The sequence below is a fragment of the Brachyistius frenatus genome, unplaced genomic scaffold (genome assembly GCF_029030835.1).
Source record: "Brachyistius frenatus isolate BFR_SWC_R1_liver_20210118 unplaced genomic scaffold, ASM2903083v1 Contig_99, whole genome shotgun sequence".
In the NCBI taxonomy this organism is placed as follows: domain Eukaryota; kingdom Metazoa; phylum Chordata; class Actinopteri; family Embiotocidae; genus Brachyistius; species Brachyistius frenatus.
In genome coordinates this window covers 463,219-476,005 of record NW_027210698.1, presented here as the reverse complement: position 1 = coordinate 476,005, position 12,787 = coordinate 463,219, and the positions used below count along the sequence as shown (strand labels likewise).

At 38.5% G+C, this 12,787-nt stretch overlaps 1 protein-coding gene across 1 annotated transcript in view; it reads right to left on the bottom strand.

Annotated features, from left to right (window-relative positions):
* Positions 1 to 12,525, bottom strand: part of slc6a9 (solute carrier family 6 member 9) — a 74,881-nt gene extending 62,356 nt beyond the window's left edge. Inside the window, exons 1-2 of the mRNA XM_069711371.1 lie at positions 12,330 to 12,525; positions 194 to 508 (exon numbers count right to left, since the gene is read on the bottom strand). Of these exons, the coding sequence (XP_069567472.1) occupies positions 194 to 223 (30 nt within the window). The 5' untranslated portion in view covers positions 224 to 508; positions 12,330 to 12,525. The remainder of the gene's footprint in view (positions 1 to 193; positions 509 to 12,329) is intronic.
* Between the last annotated feature and the right edge of the window lie 262 nt (positions 12,526 to 12,787).

The following is a 12,787-nucleotide window of genomic DNA, read 5'->3' as shown; positions in this document are numbered from 1 at the left end:
TGTTGGGAGTCCTGTGAGTGAAATTAAACAACCTGGCCTCAAATTAGGGAAAAGGGGAGGCAGAGTGTGACTCAACTGGTGGTCCAGAAGCTGCATCCCACCAGTGCGATACAGCTGAGATGTGGTTGCATCCATGTATTATTATTTTTAAAAGTGTGCGCGTATGTGTTCACTGAACAAAAGTCGAACTTACCAGGATCCCGGCGAACTGCTTCTCTTCCATCCTTCAGGACCTTGTCGGCACAGATCCTCTGCCTCTCTGCTGCCGTCTCTCTGCCTCTCTCTCTCGCTCTCTCTCTCACCGGGATGGACTCGTCTGCCTCTCGCTATCAGAGTTTGGAAGTTTTCTGAGGTGGCCGAGGATCGCTCGAGTGTCTTCTACCCGTCGCGTCGCACTCTCTCTCTCTCCGTCTCCTTCCCTCTTTTCTCCTGCGTTGTTTTGCAAGTGTAGCTGGAGTGGCGTCGCCGCTTTGTGTTAATTCTGCCCTAATCCAGAAACTTTTCTATGCTGTGAAAGGAACATGTGACAGGCAGAGAGGGGTGGAGGAAGGGAGGGGAGGAGAGGAGAGGAGTGGGGAAGGAGGGGAGTGAAGGGGTGGGGGGGGGGCAACACTTTTTTTAGTTACTTTTAAAACAGGTTCCACAGTCAGACCTGCTTTCGAGGTCAAAAAATGTAAATACGACATCAAGCGCTTGCGCTCCGAGAGTTCAATAAAGAAACGAGGTGTAAATAAAACTTTGGAGAAATCAGTGAGAAAAAAAATGCTGCGAAAGATTTTAGAAAACATGTAGTAAGAGATTTGCATTTTGCAGCAAAGCAGCTGCCATAACAAAGTGCCCTTTTGTGTTGAGAGATTAACTGTTAGGGAAACGTTTAGACTGCCCATTGACTACTGCTGTATGAAAGCCAAACTGGGAAAAGAACACTCCGCCTGGACTTGGAAGAAAGTGACAGAAAATACCTCTGATTGAGTGAAACCGTATCTGAACTGCTCATTTTGTGCATTTTTGGGCAATATTTTTCCACGTTCCGCTGGTTTTTGCTCCATCCCTGTAAATGTGTCACCTGTGATCAAAACGTGCAATGTTTTCAAGGACATGAACTATCTATACTACATGATGGCTGCTGAGAGACAGCAGGAGGTGTTATTCAAAGGTTAGGGCTTCAACTACAACCATTCAGTAACTGATTACAAAGGTTAAGTGTTCTACAAAATGTCTAAAAAAAGTTAAAAACATCTGTCTTCCCAGGGCAAAGTGACATCTTGAGATTGCTTCTTACTTCAAACCAATAGTACAAGACTCAAAGACTCATACATAAATATAATAACAGAGAAAAGCAGCAAATGCTCACACCCGATGAAATATTAGGTTTTTTTTACTAGAAATGATCAAGAATCAGAAAAGTCCTCTAGTTTTCAATCCTATAAGTTGTCATGATTAGACTGGTATGTGAGTCAACACAATAAATCTGCAGCATGTCTTCCTTCATCTTATTCCATCACTGACTCACTGAATAAAAATAATAATAATTAAAAAAAAAACTCCAGACATTTTACTAAAAGCACTCCAGGAGAGAAAAACATGGCCAAATATAGCCACCATTCATGGTTACACACATAAACACACATGCGCATACTCCGACTGCCACACGTACGGCAGCCTACAGGGACTCAAAAATGCCCCGGGACATCCATCATACACAGCACGCTGCACACTAAAGAAAAGGTGAAAAGAAAAAAAAAACTCGGTTGAAAACATAAGCTTACCATCCACAATAAGATGTTTGAAGCAAAAAAAAATAAAAGAATCACAACGGAAAAAACTTCATCAGGAAAAGGAAATCAGCTGAGAAACTAACTGGCTCCATCGCACTGGTTCACTCTAGTAACGTATGTACACAAGGCAAGAGTTGGGAGACTATTGGGCAATCCCAGGAGGAATGGCAGTAAGAATTTACATCAAACTCACCCTGAGGCCTTATGTGTCTGTTAGGTCTTGTGAGGGATGTTCCTAAAGTGGCCTAAACAATTGGCTTCCGCGCATAGATTGTATGATAAGGTCCCATTGTGCAACATTAACACTGAGGACCAAGAGCGCACACGAACAGACCTTCCCAAAATGGCAGGTTTAATGGACATCTTACGTGTATTATTTATATAACAAAATGATTTTGTATAAATGCAACCTTCTGATTCAGTTCATCATATAAAAGACTAAGAGAAACAAGCAAACAAAAAAAAGTAATAGACTTTTGTCTACTCTTGAATTGAATAGCCTGATATCAGTATATTTGAGTGTTCTTTGTTCACTTTGACATTTAATTAATGATTAAATAGCAAATAAAGTTTTGACTTTAATTATCCACATTTTTAATATATCGCGTGATATGCCGGCCTTGCCAAAACCCTCGATGATAATAGCTGAGACTGTTGAGGCTGCTCATCTAGTTCGGCGTGTACCTCTGTCTTAAAGGGGTTGAGAGGCGTTAATTTGATTGGCCATGATTTACGTCACCTGTGACACACCTTTTAATTATATCTGTTCCTCCTACTTTACTGCTGCGCCACAGATATGCTTGCATTGGGTTCAGCAAATTACCAAAGAAGTTGGCCGCACGCTGGGCCTAGGTTGACAAAAATAAAGCCCTGACATATAGAATGATGAAAGGCCTCATGGCCATTTTATAAACCAAAACTGCCAAACGTTCTCTGGTTTCAGCATCGTAAATGTGAGGACTTGAAGATTTGCTCTGTTTTGTATCATTTTAAATCAATCTTCTTTCTACTAAATGATTGATGGATTGACTGGTAATTATGTTATTTGCAGTCCTATTTACAGCCAAATCCTAGCAAAAAGAGTGGCACTGCTCATACAGAAATGAGCTTGACAAAAGGGGCTCAGGAGGTGAAGCAGCTTGAAAAAAAAAGAAAAGGTTTTGGCTGTGGATGATTCAGCCACTTCAGTAAATTCAAAACGTTTCCCTCAGTAAAGAGAGAGACTACAAATGGAACACCTGCCCTGACTCCACAGCAAACATTATCTGGTGCTACCCATGGCCAGAGTAACCTGGTACAGGATGATGGGGTGAAAAAGAGCTACTGGGCCCCTGTCTACTAATGTTTTCTCATAGTGATATATTAAGATCGTAAAACTAGATTATGGCATAAAAATGGGCCTCAGGTGACATATAAACACAAAAAAGAACCACTTTAAGGACCTTTGACACCAGTTAAAATTGTACTTTACGAGGTGCGATCAAAAAGTTTAGGGAATGTTCCTGCTGAGTTCAAATGGAGCACAGCAAAGGAATGTGCATGGAGTAGGGGGAGGCAATAACCTTCATAAGTAAGTATTATTTTGAGTTAATTAATCAACATCAGCACCTGTATTAGACACGTTTTTGTGACTGGTGGTATGTGCACCCTCCTCACATTCAATTTCGTGTCAAAATCAGGAAATTGCCAACGGAGATCCTTGAAATGCTTCAGAAAGTTTAGAGCAATGAAGCAATGAGCCGGGCGAGGTGGTTTGAGTGTTATATTGTGCAGAACGTCACTGTCCAAAACCAAAGAAGGCCCGTCAGGCCAGGTGCGCAATGAAGTTGGTTTTCTTTGACATTCGCGGAGTCAGACTTTTAAATTGTTCTTCTTCTTCTTTAACTTCTTCTGTAAGTTCTTCTGTGATGTTCTGATGGGAAACATTTGGCACAACTGTCCTGAACTGCGCAGCAATGGCAACTGGGTTCTCTAACATGACAACGCATTGGAAACATGCGAGTTCTGGCTGACGGGTAGCGGTGAAGTGGTGGATCCACCATGAATCGCACATGGTGTCGGATGGCTTCAAGAACGGGACTACCAGGGTATTTTTTAAGTGTGGCAGGAGCGCTGGGAGCAGTGTCACAAGGAGACTACGCTGAAGATGATGACAGCTGAATTTAAATCAGGTACGGTTTTTGGTTGTTACAGGCACAGCCTTGGAAGTTTTTGATGGCACCTTGTATTCTCAAACTGATTTTTAGCACAAGCTAGTCAACGCAGAGGAAGAGAAAGATGTTTTCCAGGGCAGGTGGCCACTCTGCAAAGTTGGTACTTGCCCTTTTCACTACCTGAGTTAAATGTAATCCACATTATGATGTACAACAACTTCCATAGAAAACACCAACTTATTGAAGTTGCTGTACAGCAACAGACAAATATCAAGTAAGGCCTCTAACAATATAATTGGTGTATATTTCACTTCAGCTGTAGGTCAAAAGGTGTCTGAGAGAACTTCTTACAAAATTGAAGGTCTAATTATGTTTGTATGAGGCTACCTTTCAAGTATAATGGAGTTGTTCTGTTTTTGTTTAATAAACTTGTGTGAGTAGACTGTAATGAAGTCAATTAAGGAACTAGGAATAAAATACTCCTCTCCTGACATGATATTTCATCATTGAAAATATAAGTAAAGTAATAAACAGTTTAATGGAGGTGAATGATGAAAATGTACTTATGCTACAGATTTTTTCCAAACAAACTAGCCACTACAAGGTTCTGGGGATTGGTATTGTCAGCGGGTTCACTTTGGTCCAGATTGAAATACGTCAACATCTGTTAACATGAGTAACATGACATTTTGTACAGACAGTCATAGATGCCAGGGGATGAAGTATACCTTTTAATAATGCAAGCATCTGACTACAGTTTTTCAAACACTTTGATTTGTGGCCAAATACCTATAAAGCTAATGATATTCATTTAATGAGTTGGGACAAACTACATCTGTTCAGGCAAAACCCTAACCTCAGTCTCATTTCTCTTAAGGCCTGTCCTTGCCTTGTCTTTAAACCCCTTGGCCTTCCAAGTCTTTAAAGTTAAATGAGTTCAAAAAGTGACGGATCACTACATGGAGGCGACAATGTTGTAGGGAGAGCAAAAGTCAAAGGTCCTTTCTCAAGCTCTGACATATAAAAAGAGACTTAACGCAATGCCATCACAAAGAGACAGCAAAAAAAAAAAGAGGCTTTAGTTTATGCAGTTTTAGGTCAGCCCTCTTGACCTCAATGACATATTAGAACCAGTAAAAGAAAATGGGACAATATCACAGTTATACATTAACCATTATGAGTATGTCTTTGTTGGGGCCCCATTTTCTGGGGACAAGACAACCTGTCGAGTCAAAGAACTGCAAGTCACAAAGCACACAACCGAAAGATACTGTAAATAGTTTAGCTGCCATTTTTAAAGGTTGCTAAGCCATCTTTGGAGCAATTGTGGTTACACTATGCAAGAAGGACTCACTAATCATTTTCCTTTATCGAACAGAAAGATGCAACACCAGCCCCCTGTAATCCTACACTCATAAGAGATGTTTTTGATTTGCATACCACATCTACATTGTAGCAGCATGAGAGCCCTCGGCCCCGGTCTGACATGAAGTACAACACAGTGGTTTCAAGACAAAACAGCATCCATTATTGCTAGCCATGTTTACAATGCATCATATTGTTGGGCTTGCAAAGCAGCTGTGTCTATTATCAATAAAGTCCATATGCAGCAGTGTGATTGGGACTCCATCAGCTCTGGTCTGTCATGATAGACAGCCCCTCTCTCACGCTGTGCAAACGACAAACGACAAAGAAATTGTGACGGCTCTCAAAGCAGCGGTAACTACGCTTCGACCTTTGTTCAACACCCAGTAAATAGAGCCAGCAAACTATGTGTCACTTTGGACAAAAAAATAAGAATTCTTACAATAAGGCAATGGCATTGTGAATGAGAAGATATGGGATTTTAATATGAAGCACATGGATTGTGATGTTTTTTTTTTAATAGTGCCATTTAAAATAGCAATGACTGCAATGAAAGACAAGTTGGACTTGAAGGAGGGCACAGAAAAAACACAAAAAACACATTATCAATAGCAATAAATCTAGTGAATTAAAAAAAAATTAAAAACAATTTGAGCTTTTTCTCAATGCTCTGCCAATCCAACTGAGCTAGAATCACTGCTGAACAGAGGATAGGACAGTGAAAATAGAGCCGAGCAAACCTTTTCAAAGGCATATGCTGATGATAATCAATAGCCGCTGCTATAACAAAAACACACGAGCGCATATACACCCGAACAGGGACTGACCTCTCCTATCTTCAAATGGAACGAGACCTTGGCCCAGAAACAACACCACAGACAATAACAATCAAACGCACCACAAATCACAAATACATCACATCACAAACAGCCTAAATATCAAATCACAAATGGCTTTCACACTTCAAAGTATTACTGGGCCTGCGGTTACTATAGCGACGCCACATGTAACTACAGTGACGTCATCTTCAACACACAGTGCGACACACAGTGTAACAATGGAGCATACGTATTGCTGGTGAGCAAACAGATGAACGTCTGCACCTCCTAGATTGATTATTTGCAGTCTGCAAATAATTGAGTGGTTAAAAAAACTAGCCACTAAAGTAGCTACCTTGTTGACAATGGGAGGTGAGTGCACGATGTGCTGTAACAATAACAGAGTATTTTTGTGCTTATAACTAGACTTTCAACACAGCACACGTGTTTGACAAGTCTCTGACCAATCTCCCGAACTGATCCTAACCCTGTGCCTTAAACCTCCCACAACGTAACAACCAATCAAGTTGGCCCGGGTATGCAGGCCCATCAAGTCCAGGCAAATGTTAGCTAACACGTAAACCACAACAAGTGTTTTGAAAATAACCTGTCAAGGTGCACTGTGCAAGTCTGTGTTCTAAACACACAGACTTGCAGTTCTGCAAGTGAAGTACATACGAGATATTTATCTTGTCAACTTACTCTTCGCAGGACAACAAAAAAGTAGTTTTTTTTTTTTTTTCAACTGTCGGAACAATTTCTTTTCAATTTAAAAGTCCATTTTCAGGTAAGTTTACTTTAAATGATATAGTGAATAAATATGTTCCATAAAATATACTACTTTTGTTGTAGTTTTTATTTTAAATAGGTACTTACAGTTTAACTTACTATAATAGTAGGAAATCAAATTTACCAGCATGCTGCACCATAATTCCCGCTACAGGTGTTTGTCCGTTCTTTTTCAAATGACACGTCTCCACTAAGGAGGTTTCATTTCTGCCATGCTTTGCCACACCTGATGAAGCTATGCAGAAGGAATGTTGCCACAGTGGGTAGTTTTCCAACCAGATAAGCTCCCTCTGATGGCCCTGTAGATAATTTTAGCTCTGAGTTAGACCAGGCAACACTTCTGCTCAGACTGGGTACAAAACACACCTGATGTTTCATGGCTGAAACCTCTTTGAGATGGCGCACCGCACAACTAATTCCAAACAGCAAAGTTGAGCTGTGCTTTGGTGCCCCCTAGTGATGGCAGCACATACTGTCGATAGATCTCACCCCACACTGCGCCTTTCTGACTATTCTCCTGGCTGTTCCTCTCTTCAGTGAGCTTTTCCTGGATAAGTTAGAAGCGCCATTACTGTATTTAACTTTGAAGATGTGTGATCAAAGCAGCCACCTATTAAGTACAAAGAACTGTGATATAAAGTTAACCTATTGGTAATATTGTATTGCTGCTAATATTGTATTTATTTTAAGCTTATTTAGGGAGAAGTATTTATCAAAAACTGATGCCACACACTACCTGTCAACAAATGACTCATCAAAAACTATATTAGGGATGGTAAAAACACAAAGTCATCAATAACTGCATTTTCTTTTGCTTTTCTTCAACTCTTTCAATGTGTTTCACAGAATTACCCTCTTCCACCTCTAGTCCAGGAGTATTTGGGCATACCAGATATCCAGACATCCAGACCAATACTTCACAAAATAACATGGAAATACCTAAGAGTTCACTGTGAAAACCGTCTGATAGAAGCCATAGGAAAATTCCACCATTACAGATATTTGACACTATTACAAATATGCTGCAAATTTTCTATCAACAATTGACACTCTGAGGCAGCAAAACAAATATGAAATACAACAGCGACCATATTATTAATGTTTTTATAATGTAGGTGTTAGCAAACAATTAACTATTTGCACACCCAGAAGATGCAGATGAACATTAGCAGTCATTTAGAGTTGTGTTTCTGTTCACCAAACAAATTTAAGTCTAATATTCTCCCTCATTTTAGCTCCGTTTTTGTTTGCACCAAATCTTAAATGGTGTGTTAACCAGCTAAATTTGGGCAGCTACCAAACATTGGTTTTATCAAAGCTTTTTCCAGCTGTCTGGTCCCGCTGGTGTGGTGAGAATGAACCAAAACAGTAAAGCTGTGAAATCAAAACATATTGCTGAAAGATGCTAAAAAGCTCCATATAGCTGAGGGCAACCACAGTTGTGCATGATAATTCTTTATTGTTTTTTCACAACGAGTACCGCATTTCATTTTAGGCGTATAGCATTGGGACGTGCTTTGGCCACATGGGGGATGTATGGCTCAAGGCGCAGAATAACAGAGACGCTGACAGTACTGAGCTTCCAAGTTCTGAATCCACAGACTGTATCTCTGAAACCTTCATGATCCCAAGCTTTAACATGAAAACACCCTAAGGTGGAAGTGACTTTCCTACTTCCCCAGTGTTAAAAGTTCCCACTACTACTACTTCCCCTTATTAGTCAATAATCTGGCAGTTGATGTCACCAATCACAGCCAATGACTCAAAGTCCTTTCAGCCGTAGTCCACAGTTCTAATAAAGGCATCTCTTAAAGGCTAATCTTAAGAGACATTTCATGGTGCTTGTGTTTGGCATGCCTCTGCTACTAAACTTCACTATATCATCATTCCTGCCGACCGCAATAAGACTGTACAATAACTCACCTCTGGCAAAATAATACTGTTGACTGTGTTTTTGGTTGTTTGTATATAATATATATAGATATATATATATATATATATACTGTACTGTAGACACTGTATATACTGTGCATTTTATATTTTATATTTATATTTTATAAATGTTACTGCTATTTTATTGTTCTATTATTATCTTGTTGCTTCTGTATGCTGCTGTAGCGAAAAAATGTCCCCTCAGGGATTAATAAAGTAACTACCTAACCTACCTAACCTAACCTAACCTATATGTGAATCCTAGTCACTTAAAGGCAAAGTGAACCGAAACTCATGCACACGATATAAATTATGAACCAGTGATGTCATAAAGAAATCGCTTTGTTGAAGCAATTGATTCAGATTAGATTAGATTAGATTTAGACTTTATTAATGCCACAGTGGGGAAATTTAGTCGTCACAGCAGCATAGAAACACAAAAAAGGTGCACACAATTTGAAAACATTTGCAAATATGTATACATAAAATAAGATAGATAAAAATAATTATTTTAGAGAAAAAAAATTATAATAAAAGCAGTGAATAAATACTAAATAAATAAATTCAGTTGTTAGTGCCTTGTCTACCCATGAGTAAAACTGCATATCACTGTAAAAATATTCAATATTAGCAAGGAGCAACAAATGCCTTATTAATCTTTATCATCTTTAATTTGTGATTAAATAATTAAATAAAGAAGGCTTCTTTTAAAAAGATGATACTTTCATGAAACACTCAAGTTTAAGTACTTTTGATGTATTTCTTGTAGATTTTCTTTTACTAGCTTTCATAACTGAGTTCATAACTAAACTGTTATGATTAGGGTAAAGGAGTCTTTTTAGATTAAACACAGACTGGCCAACAGAGCACTGCATAAGGAGAGCACACGGAAAACTTGAGGGCTGGATGAAAGAAAGGCGCTCCTGTGTGTGCGGGTGAGGATATGGAGGGAAGAGGGAGGTGTGCCTCTGTGATGGGGGCAGGGTTTACTGCCATTCATGCATGCATAGCTTCTGTTGACATGGCCTACTTTTATCTTTGGGTCCACAACCTGTTTGATTATGTTACAGGAATAAAAGTGAAACATATAGAACACAGTCTTACTTTTTTGATGGCAGGGTTTAAACTGCATTCACATATGAAAAATGACTTACTTCAAAAAACTGTAATAATTATCACTTGTGGAACTAGTGATTATCTTCATAATTAATTAATCTGCAGGACATTTTCTCAGTTCATCAATTGTTCACTTGAGGTATAAAGTGCCAAGGAATAGAAATGCTCATCACATTTCATGTTCATGTTCATTTAAATGTCTTGTTTTGTTCAACTTACAGTCAAAAACTGATCAGTTTAAAATTTGATAAAACAGAATCAAAAGCTGTCCTTTGTGGAGGTCGAACGATTGCATTTGTGCTGAAAACCTGACTTGAAAATTGATTTGATGTTGCAAATTGTTACCTATTATTGCTCTGTTCATAACTTCATTATTTAATCCACTAATTGTTTCAGCTCTATTAACTGTCCCTGACTGCAGCCTACCACAGCTACACTATAATCTGCTGCACTACAAGTGTAGTTGATGAGGTGCTTCACTGATTGACAGAACATTTTATACAGAAAAAAAATCATTGAGTTCCTGGAATGAGAATATTTGTAGAGTAAATATTTTCTGACTGTCGGTCAGAAAAAAGGAAGTCAAATTGTGGAAATTGTGATTGACATGTTTTTGTTTTGTTTTTTTTGTTTCTTAAAAATATTTTCATTAATTTTATATTATTAATAACAGCTTGCTTGATTAAAAAAAAATTGCATAAAAAGTTGATTAGTAACAAGAAATGGGTGTTAGGGATCATTATCAAAAATGTTTGTTCATCATTAGGGATGTATTCATCAGATACTTTAAATCTATACCAACAATGTCCTTTTTCAGGTGTTGTCCCGGTCCATGTGAAACACTTACACACATACAGGCCTGTTCTAATTATTACATAGTTCCCTGATTGCACTTGATTGAACTGACAGCAATCATTTTGTTATTGTATTAATTGTTAACGTAATTTTCATTAATCTATTTAAAGTAACTGTATGAAACTAACAGAAATGTCAGATTTCCATCAAATTTTCCCCCTCATTTCCACATCATTTCAGGACTGACTGGCGCGCTTTAAATGACGCCATCTTGTTGTGGCTCCTTCTGCTCTGGTTTAATGACATGAGTGCTGAATTAGCGCCACCAACTGTTCATCTCGTGTCACTTATCATCTTAAGGCCATTTGGTGGTCAAAGGTGGTATTTATATGTTCAAATGTCCAACCTTAACAATGTCTGCCATTAGGTGTATGTGTATTATTATAAAACTATGATGGGCTCAGACTTTAATCGTGGCATAAAATGAACACACACAAAAAAATCACTGATCACGGTTGGTTATATCCAAATGAATCCTCAACTAAAATATGATGATCATAACAGCACTATATACATAACACAAATTTAAAAAGACTAAACAGACTGATGGTATTTTCTTAGACTTAAGAAATGATGCAGAGTCAAATTAATATTACATTAATTATTTTATTTTATTTTAAAAGTATTTCTTTTAGTATAATTGTTGATTCGGTTTTAGGCTCCATGAATCAAAGATGACACAGATCAATAAGCCAATGATCAGAGTTAAGGAATTATAATTAGTATGCAGTCATTCCATCGTTTATGTTTTGTGTGTCTGTTATGAATGAATGTTCATCAAACATTTAATATTGATGCTGGAGCAATAGTTGTCCAAAATCAATTGTTGATTTGGCTGTAATATTGAGATAATTATGATTATTATAGAAGTGATTGCCATTTAAGTTTTGTATTAATTCTGTAATATTATATTCTACAATAATATCTTGTGCAGTGTAATGTCATGTTCACTATACAGCTATATAGTAGCCTATCTTATGATCACCTTCACTCTAATTGTCAAACAGAAAACGATGCTGCTACATAACATAACATAACATAACATAACATAACATAACATAACATAACATAACATAACATAACATAACATAACATAACATGACAGAACTTGACAGGAAGTGATTAAAAAAGAATATTTAAACACGGAAATGCCCCCCTCTTCACCTCCCACCCCCCCTCCCCACCATAAGTGGTCATAACAAGGGGGAGGCCACAACTAGTGCCACGTGTTTCTCCTTGCTGCCGTTCAATATGAGCTTTGAGACATTATGCATCAAACTATGAATAACTTAAACTGGTATCACCTTTAATAGAAAAGACAATTGTTGAGTGTTTCTCTTCCTAACAAACTGTCATGCTGCCTTCACATTAAACACAAAGCTGCTCCTTTAAAAGCATTTAACCACGTTACAGTCCATGCTGTGCTGACCACCAGCCTATTATTAAGCTAAAAGGCAGGAAACATACATAAAAAAAACACCACATACTTCCTCATCCTCTTGTGAAAAGGCGTTGCTTCTTACCGTGGAGGTGAGTCTCGCGTCTTTTGGCTCCAGCCTTGTAGTCCACGTTTTTTTTTTTCCGCCAATATTGGGTTATTGGAAGTTGCATCACCTTGTCTTCCGTACCCCCTCTTCGGTCACTGCCAGGCCAACAGCTCCTCCTTAAAGCCCTCCTCCCTCTTCCACTCCAACACAGAAGGGGGGCAGCAACATGTGAGGGCTCTCTGTCCAACGACACACACACAACCTGTCAGGGGCTCCTGGTGCAGCCTGCTGCATCAGTCCCTACACTGCCTGCTCTCTGTTGGGTTATTATAGAGCCTCCGCAATCTCTCAGTTAGGCTACTATTGAACTATAGGTAAAAGCAGGTAGGTATCAATAAAGACTAATAATACATTTTAAATTGTTAAATAAAAGCCTTATGGTCATGAGGACCCAAACTTGAGTGCCTCAGACACAGGAATACTATAATTATGAG